General features: G+C 38.9%; 5 protein-coding genes across 5 annotated transcripts in view; 1 reads left to right on the forward strand and 4 right to left on the reverse strand.

The window, feature by feature from the left end:
* aox5 (aldehyde oxidase 5) overlaps positions 1-13,226 on the forward strand; it is a 60,813-nt gene that overhangs the window by 4,045 nt on the left and 43,542 nt on the right. The window contains exons 12-17 of the mRNA XM_079891283.1: positions 36-129; positions 302-411; positions 607-791; positions 969-1,131; positions 1,203-1,292; positions 1,380-1,549. Of these exons, the coding sequence (XP_079747409.1) occupies positions 36-129; positions 302-411; positions 607-791; positions 969-1,131; positions 1,203-1,292; positions 1,380-1,549 (812 nt within the window). The remainder of the gene's footprint in view (positions 1-35; positions 130-301; positions 412-606; positions 792-968; positions 1,132-1,202; positions 1,293-1,379; positions 1,550-13,226) is intronic.
* he1.3 (hatching enzyme 1, tandem duplicate 3) lies at positions 1,805-3,021 on the reverse strand (the record flags this gene model as incomplete). The annotated part of the gene is made up of 5 exons (XM_079891627.1): positions 1,805-2,201; positions 2,319-2,436; positions 2,518-2,658; positions 2,786-2,864; positions 2,953-3,021. The coding sequence occupies 5 exons, from the start codon at positions 3,019-3,021 to the stop codon at positions 1,805-1,807; spliced, it is 804 nt and encodes a 267-aa protein (XP_079747753.1).
* Positions 5,316-6,480, reverse strand: LOC307170217 (hatching enzyme 1.2-like; the record flags this gene model as incomplete). The annotated part of the gene is made up of 5 exons (XM_079891284.1): positions 5,316-5,714; positions 5,805-5,922; positions 6,003-6,143; positions 6,251-6,323; positions 6,412-6,480. The coding sequence occupies 5 exons, from the start codon at positions 6,478-6,480 to the stop codon at positions 5,324-5,326; spliced, it is 792 nt and encodes a 263-aa protein (XP_079747410.1). The 3' UTR covers positions 5,316-5,323.
* Positions 8,539-9,695, reverse strand: LOC307170226 (hatching enzyme 1.2-like; the record flags this gene model as incomplete). Its single annotated transcript, XM_079891293.1, has 5 exons — positions 8,539-8,929; positions 9,020-9,133; positions 9,214-9,358; positions 9,466-9,538; positions 9,627-9,695. 5 exons carry the CDS (start codon positions 9,693-9,695, stop codon positions 8,539-8,541), a joined length of 792 nt encoding a protein of 263 aa, XP_079747419.1.
* LOC307170227 (hatching enzyme 1.2-like) lies at positions 11,754-12,910 on the reverse strand (the record flags this gene model as incomplete). The annotated part of the gene is made up of 5 exons (XM_079891294.1): positions 11,754-12,144; positions 12,235-12,348; positions 12,429-12,573; positions 12,681-12,753; positions 12,842-12,910. 5 exons carry the CDS (start codon positions 12,908-12,910, stop codon positions 11,754-11,756), a joined length of 792 nt encoding a protein of 263 aa, XP_079747420.1.

The raw sequence follows: 13,226 nt of genomic DNA on the forward strand, positions 1-13,226 counted from the left end.
ACATGTTACAGTTTTGTTTATGTTGGAATTTCAAGACCATCGGTGGAAATATCCTGAGCGCCAACCCCAAATATGACCTGAGCAGCATTCTCGCAGCAGCGGAGTGTACGTTACGCATCGTTTCCAAAGGTAATGTCAGTGTATTTGGACTTTATTTGTAAATGTGGCATTTACATAATTTTGTATAACTGGCTTTTTGAATTATTTCTCAGTTGCCAATATATTAAACATGGAAAGTAACTATGTATTTTTTTTTTTTTAAATAAGAATTACATTTTTCTTCCTTTGTTCTTAAATATAGATGGTACTCGAGAGATTTGTCTAAGTGAGGAGTTTTTCACAGATTTTGGTAAAACAGCTCTACGACCAGATGAGATTCTGCTGGCTATTGATATTTCCCACTCGACACCGGTATATACTTCAAAATGGAGGAAGCTAAGCCTACTTAATATTACAAAACTATGTCAAGTTTCAACAAATAGACTTGGCCCTAAAAGACTATTAGTCTTTGCTTTTCCATCTATTCTCATTTTTTTTAAACCACAAATATGCTACGAATTCACTTGCCATTTTGAAAAGCTAAATACTAATCCCTGTATTTTTCAGTGGGAGTTTGTTTCAACATTTCGCCAGGCACAGCGCAGAGAGTTCGCCTTCTCCATAGTGAATGCTGGCATGAGGGTATCGTTCAGTCATGACTCAAATGTGGTGGAGCATCTGGATATTTTTTATGGAGGTGTGGGGCCCACTCTGGTAAAAGCCAGACATACCTGTAAAGAGCTGATGGGAAGGTACAGCTATCGCAAGGCCTACATAATTTGTATCCGTAAATCTTGTATATGTAAGAACAGACTATCCACGGTATTGACAAATACATTGGCTGAAAAGAAAAGCCAACTTTGCAAAATCTGACATCTTAGCTGCATTGTATACATTCCAGTCAATAAACATTGTTTTTTGTTTGGCAGAAAATGGGATGAGAAACTTCTGGTAGAGGGAACACAGCTCTTAGAAGAAGAAATCTCTGTGCCCCCTACTGCCCCTGGTGGACGGGAGGAGTATCGCAAGGCTCTAGTACTCAGCTTCTTTTTCAAGTTTTACATGCAAGTCCTGCTGGAACTCCAACAAAGGGTATGATGATGCTAATTATTACGTTAAAAGTGGGACAATTTACTTAATTCATGGTCATTTTTTCCCTAAAGGAGGTTTCTGCGAATGATTTGCCATTGGAGTATCTCAGTGCTCTAAAACCCTTCAAAAATGAGGTACCACAAGGAAACCACTCTTTTCAGGTGAGCAGACCCGAGTCAAGCTTGAGTTGTCATATCAAGTCTGTCTGATAACAAAAACTTTCTCATTATATTACAATTAAATTACAGCTTGTACCAGAGACTCAGTCTTCTAGTGACCCAGTGGGACGCCCCAATGTACACCAGGCCGCCCTTCAACAGGCTACAGGAGAAGCTGTGTATTATGATGACATCCCATCTGTTAAAGGAGAGCTCTTTGTTTCCATGGTAACCAGCACCAGGGCTCATGCAAAGATCATGTAAGTGGAAGGAAATTCATTTATGAAATAATACATTTAAAAACTAAATTTTGATCAGTTAGATTAATTTGATTTTTTCTGACACAATCACACATTTCAGAAATTGAACTCCACCACAAGACAAAATATCACCTCGTAATTAGCTTTATTTTCCCACATAAGATCAAACATTTTGACAATTTAAAACCATCAAAAGACAAAGACCATCACCTCATTACATTATTCATCTGTGTATGGATAAACCATATTAAATGATCAAACAACACATCCGTATAGCTTGTTGATCCTCAGGATGTCGTTGTTAGACATATCCTGCCTCTGTCCGATTTCCACCATCGCATTAGGAATGGGAGTGATGGTTTCCTTCCCGGTCTGGTTAGTGAAGGCCGTTTTTCCATAGTGCATGATGGAGCCGTAGTCATATGTGGTGTTTTGGTTGTTAGTGTTCTGTATTTGGAAGTTGGAGGCCTTATCGGTAGGGATGTACTCCCAGTTGATTCTGACATACTTGTCACGATCGCTCCTGGTTTGCTCGTGATAGAAGCCCAGAGCATGATTGAGCTCATGTTGTACGATGCCATGATACACACAACCAGTTCTTTTGAGGGAGACCACCTGTTTGCCACCAATTCTACCAAGATAAGAGTAGCAACTAAGAGAAAAAGAGAATTTTATATTATCAATCTGTGTTAAAAATCTTACTCATTGTAAGAGAGTTTCTGCTAAGGCCAGTTAAATGTTTTCATTTGTATTGTATGAGTATCCTCACCCATCTTTGTTCTCAATACTGATGTAGTCGGTTTGAGATGATCTGCGCACAAAGCGGATGCAGGTTTTGTTGTGAAAGGTGGACATGGCTTTCTGAATAACTGAGATGTCACTAGAGGCTGCAAAGAAAAAGTACCACAGGTTTTTAAATACGATTTACACACATACATATGCTAAATTAATGAAGATGATTCACTTACAGTATTCACTGCTCACTATGTAAGGGACCTCCACTAGGTTGCTAGAGTTTTTCTTCCAGAAACAGTTGTTACTGTAGCAGTAGAGAGCATTTTTGGTTTTGGGAAACACCATATCTCCTTCAATCAGGTGTTCAGATGATGCTGTATTTAAATAAAAAATGTTTTTATGAAATTTCTCAGAATGTGTAAATTCAACCCCATTTTAGATATATTTCCCTATTTTATGAAACCCATTGTTGGCTTAACAGGAATCTACAAGATGCCTGACCATTGTTGGACTCCAAAATCTTTGTTGTGATGTCCACATTTCCAGGTATGGGTGAGAACCCATTGTGATGGTCAGGCTTCTGATTATGAAAAAAAGAAAAGTTAAATATTACTCTTGTTAGGAAAGTTCATCATCTGAGTGCATTGAGAGACTAGACAAAGTCTTACCCTGACAGGAGACATCTGGGAGATGCCAAAGAGAATCAGCAGAATAGAGAGGGAGGCTCTTGGGTCCATGTTGTCTCAGTGTAGAGATGTTTAGGATGCTCCTGGACTGAAATTTGGTGTCTGGAAGCTGTTGAACCTTAACTTTATATTCACCTGTGCAGGTGGGTCAACCAGGGGTTGAGCCTTAGTGCCCAAAGGGAGGTAACTAACTCATCTGTTAATCCAAAACCTTGCACAACCAGATAATTTACAGATTGTTTTGCTAATCCACTGAAATAAAACAATTATTGGATTGTATTAAGAGCCCCAAAACTGTATTATACAGGGAGTGTCCCAAACACTTTAAATGGTTTCTTAAGACAGAAAACATTTGCGTCAACATAAATTGTGGAGCAGAGGTCATAGTCAAGCTCATCATGATTTAGAATTTTCTTTACAATTCATTTAAGTGCATTTTCATTTCACAGGACCAACTGTACCAAATATTCCTTTAGTCCTAACCACTTTAATGTATTTTCCAGGCAAGGAGTACAGTAGCTTAATTCTTGGTAAATTTTCACTATAGAATCGAAGTTACTTTTGCAAAATAGTAACAATCAATACTTTCCTATTTATGTACAGACACCTACAAGCTGAAATATGCATGAGTATGATGGGCATTTTAAGTCTAGAGAACGTGTCTTGCTCATCAGTACGTGCAGAGAGTGACAAAGTCAGCCCACTCCAAGAATTATATTTTAAAAACTTCATAATTCTGTTAAAATGAAAATATATCTGATTTAGTGGAATGCAGTTGTACTTGTTATTTGTGACAAAATAACAGAATTTGGGTGTTGACCAAGAGTAGGCGAGGATTTGCTCTTCCCTGGAGCTTAAATGTGCGTCTATCATAAGCTTGGCCTTTGTTATGTCAATCAACGTACACTTTTTCAGCCTAACATGTGTCATTGCATCCAAACAATGTTATGGGACTTAGGAAAGACTAAGAAAAATGATATCTTTTGATAATTTAATAAATTATTTTATTTTAAAGATAAAAAACATCCACATTTTACTGTTTGTTCAGAATTTTTATTATCTTGATTTTTTCCCCTACTCAGCCACACATTACAGAAATTCAACTCAATTAAAAGACAAAGACAATCACCCCATTATTCATTAATGGGAACGTATACATTAGATTATCTGACACACACGCATATATATGTATATATATATATATATATATATATATAACATTTAGGTCCGGTCGAACAATTTATTAATTAAATTAATTAAATTCTGATTGGATTCTATTGGTAATAGGCACTTACCTACAGCTAAAAGAAGTTTTGTGCCTCTAACAAGTGCTTTCGACCTTCTTTTTGATCTGAATGGTATATGCGGAAATCACTTGAGTTTTGCCACAGAACGCAACTGAATGCTTCTTCAAGAGCCTCCATACGCGAAAAACTACGGAAATATTTACGTACATATTTACAGCTGGTCTATTAGCATTACCTGAGGTAATTTTTCTTGTCCTTTTTACTGAAGGTAAAAATTGCCATAATCTTTATGGACATCGTCTGTAATAATTACTGAGATGAGATGGCACATTCGGACGGTACTAATATCACTAAGAAACTCTGGTAATAATTACTTTACCCCACCTCTCCATATAAAACTAATCCCATCTGAATAGGGCTTTTATCTACAATATGCCTCACCATTGTTGGTGTCTAAAGAGCGACTGACTCCAGAAGAGGGTCTTGGCACCATAAAGGTCTTTAAAATTGAGGTATCAGACAAGAAACCTTTCTTTTCAGCTGTGAACATATGATTAGAAACATTGGACCCGAAGCCTGTATATGTTTTAATGATGCCTCATCTGCATCATTCTTAAATGTGTTGTATTGTTTTGTATTTATGTATATATCTGTACTGTGTTGTCTCTATGGACCTCTGTGTCTTTAATAAAAAGTTGATTGATTGATTGATTACACCAGAACTAAATCTCAAAAATCTTTCAAAATCTACATTATAGCATTTTGCCAAGAAAAACAAAAAGAGATATTTTGTTGCAATGTATAAATCATATACTGTGCCCAGTCCTCCAGTTCTCCTAAGGTTAAACCAGGTGGCTTTAATTAGGCTGCAGGAGAAGCTTAATACTATGACACCTTTAATGCTACCATCAAGCACTTTCTTAACCTTGACATTGAATCACAAATAAAGTATGAGTTTGTCTTGCAGTGTAGCTTTATTTTTCCCAACCCAACACAATCACACATTTCAGAAATCCAACACCATTAAAAGACAGAAACATAATCTCATTACATTATTAATCTACAAACACATGAACTATAATAAATGATGTGTGCAAGCCTCATCATCAGCATCCATACAGCTTCTGAATCCTCAGAACGTCAATTTTGGACAATCCCTGCCTCTGTCCGATTTGCACAGTCGCATCAGGAATGGGAGTGATGGTTTCCAGCCAGGGCTGAATGGCGAAGGCAGTTCTTCCATAGTGCATGATGGAGCCGTAGTCGTATGGAGTGTTTTGGTTGTTGGTGTTCTGTTTCTGGAAGTTGTAGGCCATATCAGGAGAGATGTTCTCAAAGTTGATTCTGACATACTTGTCACGATCGCTCCTGGTTTGCTCGTGGTAAAAGCCCAGGGCATGATTGAGCTCATGTTGTACGATGCCATTGTAAATGCAGCCGTCCCTTTTGAGGGAGACCACCTGTTTGCCACCAGTTCTACCTAGAGCAGAGAAGCACCTGAGAGGAGAGAGGAAATAAAGGGGTTAAATATTGATCTGTTAAAGGTCTGTTAAATGTTTCTTGTTGGTATAGTATGATTGTTCTTACCCATCTTTGTTCTCAATACTGATGTAGTCGGTCTGAGATGATTTGGCCACAAAGCGGATGCAGGTTTTGGCGTGAAAGACCGACATGGCGCTCGCAATCACTGATTTGTCCGAATTGGCTGCAAAAAGGGTCCACAGGTTTAAAATGGCATCTAAATGAATCATAGATATGTTCAATGAATGAAGGAGATTCACGTACAGAATTCCCTGCTCACTATGTAAGGGACCTCCACTATGTTGTTAGAGTTTTTCTTCCAGAAACAGTTGTTGTTGAGGCAGTAGAGAGCATTTCTGGTTTTGGGAAACAGCAGATCTCCTTCAATCAAGAGCTCAGAAGATCCTGTATTTGAAGAGCAATATATTGATGAAATAATGCAATATATTCATAAATCCCAACACTTTTTAGAAATGTGACCCATTGCTGGCTTTATCTACAAGATGCTTCACCATTGTTGGTTTCTAAAATCCTTGTAGTGATGTCCACAGGTTCAGGCTCTGATACAAACACACCATCAAACATCTGCTCCTGGTGGTAGAAACAGAGATGTTTAAAACGACTCATTTGAGGGCTGTTAATCGTTTAAGGGAGAGACTAGAAAGGACCTTACCATGAGAGGAGACGCCTGGGCGACGCCAAAAAGCAGCAGCAGAATGGAGAGGGAGGCTCTTGTGTCCATGTTGCCTCAGTGTGTGGAGATGTTCAAGATGCTCCTGTGCTGAGATTTGATGCCTGTGAGCTATTCTGTCTGGACTTTATATTCACCTGAGTAGGTGGGTCTACTGGAGGATTATGCGTAGGGTCTTAGTGTCCAGAGTCTAAAATGTGTGCCTACAGGGAGGGAACTCTGACCTCGCCTGTTGGTCCAAAACATAAAATATACCTCAGTTTGTTTAACTAATTCACTAAAATGGACACGCTGTAGCTTTTGGACTTTACCGCGTGCCCTAAGACAGTGGTGTACAGGGATGGTCCACAATACCTTAAATGTGCTCTGTAGGCAGATTACAAATAAATCCTTATATGTGAAAACATCTGAATTTACTATAGAGATTAGTAAACGACCCCAAAAATATTAGCAATATGGACAAATAGTTATTTAACAGAAAATAATTTGCTTATAGCTAAACTGAAAGCTTTTGATTTAACAGGGAAAATAGGACAGTTACTGTGAATTGCTAAAATATTTTCAGGAGAAATGTAGTATTTCATATAGCACTACACCGCTTCTTAATTGACAAAATTGTTTTGTTACTGAAAAGCAAAATGATTTCAAACAGTGTCAAAACCACCTTGCTGATTAGTAAAGTAGTTTAATCGTTTAACTATGCATAACAATGCTACTGCATTTTACACATTAAACTGTACACCACTACTAGTTAAAGACAAGTCACATTTCAACTCTTTGAGATTTAAAGTTTTGATCAAAAAAGTTTCTAATTCGATTTTACAGAAGTTGTGTATTTTATTTTGTAGTCCAGATGTTATAATCAGTTTTTGCAATACAGCAGAAAAATTGCTCTAATTTTATTTTGATCTTAACATCACAGACAAGAAGTTCTGAATCTCATTTACGTAGAGATTCTGGGGGAAAAATGTTTTCTGGTAACTGCTCTTACATTGAGTGATTTTGTTCATCTACAATGCCAGAGCGTTGCCGTCTGCCGTGTAACGTACGTGTTCAAAAGTCCCGCTCTTATAATTTTGTTATCCCCCAGCAAACAATAACATCGTGTATGGTATCATTAAGCTGCTTGTTCATTTGTCACCTCCATGGATAGGAAGTAGATCCCTGATCTTGATATCACTCTTGCTTGTAGCGATTGTTATTTTCTTGTATCTTTGTCAATATGCAATTTTTTACCTGTTCTTCCTCCAGTCAAATAGTTCCACGATAACTCACATCATCACTGCAACACACACCCGACACGGCATAGGCTCTGGCTGTTTTCACACTGATATTTTCCACAATTTATCCCAGTAATATTACTAGGGTCTTGTATGAGTGCCGAATTTTCCAGCATTCTGGCTCTGGCTTGTATTCACATAGAATGCTCCCAGACAATTTTCTGGAACCAAAGTTCATTGTGAACGCAGCCCTTATTTGCACCAAAACTTCACGCCATGTCTAGAACTGCATCTTTGGCTGACTTTGTGCTTCAGGTGATCAGATTTATGTCTGCTTGGGACTTTCTCAATCTTTGGCAACTTTGAAAGTTGAATTTATTTTACTAGAGGATGCAAGAGCGACTGACTCCAGAAGAGGGTCTCGGCACAATAAAGGTCTTTAAAATTGAGGTATCAAATGGGAAAACTCCCTTTTCAGCTGTGAACATATGATTACACCAGAACTAAATCTCCAAAATCTTTCCAAAATCTACATTATAGCATTTTGCCACACACACACAAAAAAAGTTATTTTGTTGAAATGTATAAATCATATACTGTGCCCAGTCCTCCAGTCCTCCTAAGGTTAAACCAGGTGGCTTTAATTAGGCTGCAGGAGAAGCTTAATACTATGACACCTTTAATGCTGCCATCAAGCACTTTCTTAAACTTGACATTGAATCACAAATAAAGCATGATTTTGTCTTGCAGTGTAGCTTTATTTTTCCCAACCCAACACAATCACACATTTCAGAAATCCAACACCATTAAAATACAGAAACATAATCTCATTACATTATTCATCTACAGACACATGAACTATATAAAATTATATGTGCAAGCCTCATCATCAGCATCCATACAGCTTCTGAATCCTCAGAACGTCAATTTTGGACAATCCCTGCCTCTGTCCGATTTGCACAGTCACATCAGGAATGGGAGTGATGGTTTCCAGCCAGGGCTGAATGGCGAAGGCAGTTCTTCCATAGTGCATGATGGAGCCGTAGTCGTATGGAGTGTTTTGGTTGTTGGTGTTCTGTTTCTGGAAGTTGTAGGCCATATCAGGAGAGATGTTCTCAAAGTTGATTCTGACATACTTGTCACGATCGCTCCTGGTTTGCTCGTGGTAAAAGCCCAGGGCATGATTGAGCTCATGTTGTACGATGCCATTGTAAATGCAGCCGTCCCTTTTGAGGGAGACCACCTGTTTGCCACCAGTTCTACCTAGAGAAGAGAAGCACCTGAGAGGAGAGAGGAAATAAAGGGGTTAAATATTGATCTGTTAAAGGTCTGTTAAATGTTTCTTGTTGGTATAGTATGATTGGTCTTACCCATCTTTGTTCTCAATACTGATGTAGTCGGTCTGAGATGATTTGGCCACAAAGCGGATGCAGGTTTTGGCGTGAAAGACCGACATGGCGCTCGCAATCACTGATTTGTCCGAACTGGCTGCAAAAAGGGTCCACAGGTTTAAAATGGCATCTAAATGAATCATAGATATGTTCAATGAATGAAGGAGATTCACGTACAGAATTCCCTGCTCACTATGTAAGGGATCTCCACTATGTTGTTAGAGTTTTTCTTCCAGAAACAGTTGTTGTTGAGGCAGTAGAGAGCATTTCTGGTTTTGGGAAACAGCAGATCTCCTTCAATCAAGAGCTCAGAAGATCCTGTATTTGAAGAGCAATATATTGATGAAATAATGCAATATATTCATAAATCCCGACACTTTTTAGAAATGTGACCCATTGCTGGCTTTATCTACAAGATGCTTCACCATTGTTGGTTTCTAAAATCCTTGTAGTGATGTCCACAGGTTCAGGCTCTGATACAAACACACCATCAAACATCTGCTCCTGGTGGTAGAAACAGAGATGTTTAAAACGACTCATTTGAGGACTGTTAATCGTTTAAGGGAGAGACTAGAAAGGACCTTACCATGAGAGGAGACGCCTGGGCGACTCCAAAAAGCAGCAGCAGAATGGAGAGGGAGGCTCTTGTGTCCATGTTGCCTCAGTGTGTGGAGATGTTCAGGATGCTCCTGTGCTGAGATTTGATGCCTGTGAGCTATTCTGTCTGGACTTTATATTCACCTGAGTAGGTGGGTCTACTGGAGGATTATGCGTAGGGTCTTAGTGTCCAGAGTCTAAAATGTGTGCCTACAGGGAGGGATCTCTGACCTCGCCTGTTGGTCCAAAACATAAAATATACCCCAGTTTGTTTAACTAATTCACTAAAATGGACATGCTGTAGCTTTTGGACTTTACCACGTGCCCTAAGACAGTGGTGTACAGGGATGGTCCACAATACCTTAAATGTGCTCTGTAGGCAGATTACAAATAAATCCTTATTTGTGAGACCATCTGAATTTACTATAGAGATTAGTAAACAACCCCAAAAATATTAGCAAGATGGACAACGAGTTATTTAATAGAAAAGAATTTGCTTATAGCTAAACTGAAAGCTTTTGATTTAACAGGGAAAATTGGACAGTTACTGTGAATTGCTAAAATATTTTCAGGAGAAATGTAGTATTTCATATAGCACTACACCGCTTCTTAATTGACATAATTGTTTTGTTACTGAAAAGCAAAATGATTTCAAACAGTGTCAAAACCACCTTGCTGATTAGTAAAGTAGTTTAATTGTTTAACTATGCATAACAATGCTACTGCATTTTACACATTAAACTGTACACCACTACTAGTTAAAGACAAGTCACATTTCAACTCTTTGAGATTTAAAGTTTTGATCAAAAAAGTTTCTAATTCGATTTTACAGAAGTTGTGTATTTTATTTTGTAGTCCAGATGTTATAATCAGTTTTTGCAATACAGCAGAAAAATTGCTCTAATTTTATTTTGATCTTAACATCACAGACAAGAAGTTCTGAATCTCATTTACGTAGAGATTCTGGGGGAAAAATGTTTTCTGGTAACTGCCCTTACACTTAGTGATTTTGTTCATCTACAATGCCAGAGCGTTCCCGTCTGTCGTGTAACGTACGTGTTCAAAAGTCCCGCTCTTATAATTTTGTTATCCCCCAGCAAACAATAACATCGTGTATGGTATCATTAAGCTGTTTGTTCATTTGTCACCTCCATGGATAGGAAGTAGATCCCTGATCTTGATATCATTCTTGTTTGTAGCGATTGTTATTTTCTTGTGTCTTTGTCAATATGCAATTTTTTACCTGTTCTTCCTCCAGTCAAATAGTTCCACGATAACTCACATCATCACTGCAACACACACCCGACACGGCATAGGCTCTGGCTGTTTTCACACTGATATTTTCCACAATTTATCCCAGTAATATTACTAGGGTCTTGTATGAGTGCCGAATTTTCCAGCATTCTGGCTCTGGCTTGTATTCACATAGAATGCTCCCAGACAATTTTCTGGAACCAAAGTTCATTGTGAACGCAGCCCTTATTTGCACCAAAACTTCACGCCATGTCTAGAACTGCATCTTTGGCTGACTTTGTGCTTCAGGTGATCAGATTTATGTCTGCTTGGGACTTTCTCAATCTTTGGCAACTTTGAAAGTTGAATTTATTTTACTAGAGGATGCAAGAGCGACTGACTCCAGAAGAGGGTCTCGGCACAATAAAGGTCTTTAAAATTGAGGTATCAAATGGGAAAACTCCCTTTTCAGCTGTGAACATATGATTACACCAGAACTAAATCTCCAAAATCTTTCCAAAATCTACATTATAGCATTTTGCCACACACACACAAAAAAAGTTATTTTGTTGAAATGTATAAATCATATACTGTGCCCAGTCCTCCAGTCCTCCTAAGGTTAAACCAGGTGGCTTTAATTAGGCTGCAGGAGAAGCTTAATACTATGACACCTTTAATGCTGCCATCAAGCACTTTCTTAAACTTGACATTGAATCACAAATAAAGCATGATTTTGTCTTGCAGTGTAGCTTTATTTTTCCCAACCCAACACAATCACACATTTCAGAAATCCAACACCATTAAAATACAGAAACATAATCTCATTACATTATTCATCTACAGACACATGAACTATATAAAATTATATGTGCAAGCCTCATCATCAGCATCCATACAGCTTCTGAATCCTCAGAACGTCAATTTTGGACAATCCCTGCCTCTGTCCGATTTGCACAGTCACATCAGGAATGGGAGTGATGGTTTCCAGCCAGGGCTGAATGGCGAAGGCAGTTCTTCCATAGTGCATGATGGAGCCGTAGTCGTATGGAGTGTTTTGGTTGTTGGTGTTCTGTTTCTGGAAGTTGTAGGCCATATCAGGAGAGATGTTCTCAAAGTTGATTCTGACATACTTGTCACGATCGCTCCTGGTTTGCTCGTGGTAAAAGCCCAGGGCATGATTGAGCTCATGTTGTACGATGCCATTGTAAATGCAGCCGTCCCTTTTGAGGGAGACCACCTGTTTGCCACCAGTTCTACCTAGAGAAGAGAAGCACCTGAGAGGAGAGAGGAAATAAAGGGGTTAAATATTGATCTGTTAAAGGTCTGTTAAATGTTTCTTGTTGGTATAGTATGATTGGTCTTACCCATCTTTGTTCTCAATACTGATGTAGTCGGTCTGAGATGATTTGGCCACAAAGCGGATGCAGGTTTTGGCGTGAAAGACCGACATGGCGCTCGCAATCACTGATTTGTCCGAACTGGCTGCAAAAAGGGTCCACAGGTTTAAAATGGCATCTAAATGAATCATAGATATGTTCAACGAATGAAGGAGATTCACGTACAGAATTCCCTGCTCACTATGTAAGGGATCTCCACTATGTTGTTAGAGTTTTTCTTCCAGAAACAGTTGTTGTTGAGGCAGTAGAGAGCATTTCTGGTTTTGGGAAACAGCAGATCTCCTTCAATCAAGAGCTCAGAAGATCCTGTATTTGAAGAGCAATATATTGATGAAATAATGCAATATATTCATAAATCCCAACACTTTTTAGAAATGTGACCCATTGCTGGCTTTATCTACAAGATGCTTCACCATTGTTGGTTTCTAAAATCCTTGTAGTGATGTCCACAGGTTCAGGCTCTGATACAAACACACCATCAAACATCTGCTCCTGGTGGTAGAAACAGAGATGTTTAAAACGACTCATTTGAGGACTGTTAATCGTCTAAGGGAGAGACTAGAAAGGACCTTACCATGAGAGGAGACGCCTGGGCGACGCCAAAAAGCAGCAGCAGAATGGAGAGGGAGGCTCTTGTGTCCATGTTGCCTCAGTGTGTGGAGATGTTCAGGATGCTCCTGTGCTGAGATTTGATGCCTGTGAGCTATTCTGTCTGGACTTTATATTCACCTGAGTAGGTGGGTCTACTGGAGGATTATGCGTAGGGTCTTAGTGTCCAGAGTCTAAAATGTGTGCCTACAGGGAGGGAACTCTGACCTCGCCTGTTGGTCCAAAACATAAAATATACCTTAGTTTGTTTAACTAATTCACTAAAATGGACATGCTGTAGCTTTTGGACTTTACCACGTGCCCTAAGACAGTGGTGTACAGGGATGGTCCACAATACCTTAAATGTGCTC

Source organism: Squalius cephalus, assembly GCF_949319135.1.
Source record: "Squalius cephalus genome assembly, chromosome: 13".
Taxonomy (NCBI): Eukaryota; Metazoa; Chordata; class Actinopteri; order Cypriniformes; family Leuciscidae; genus Squalius; species Squalius cephalus.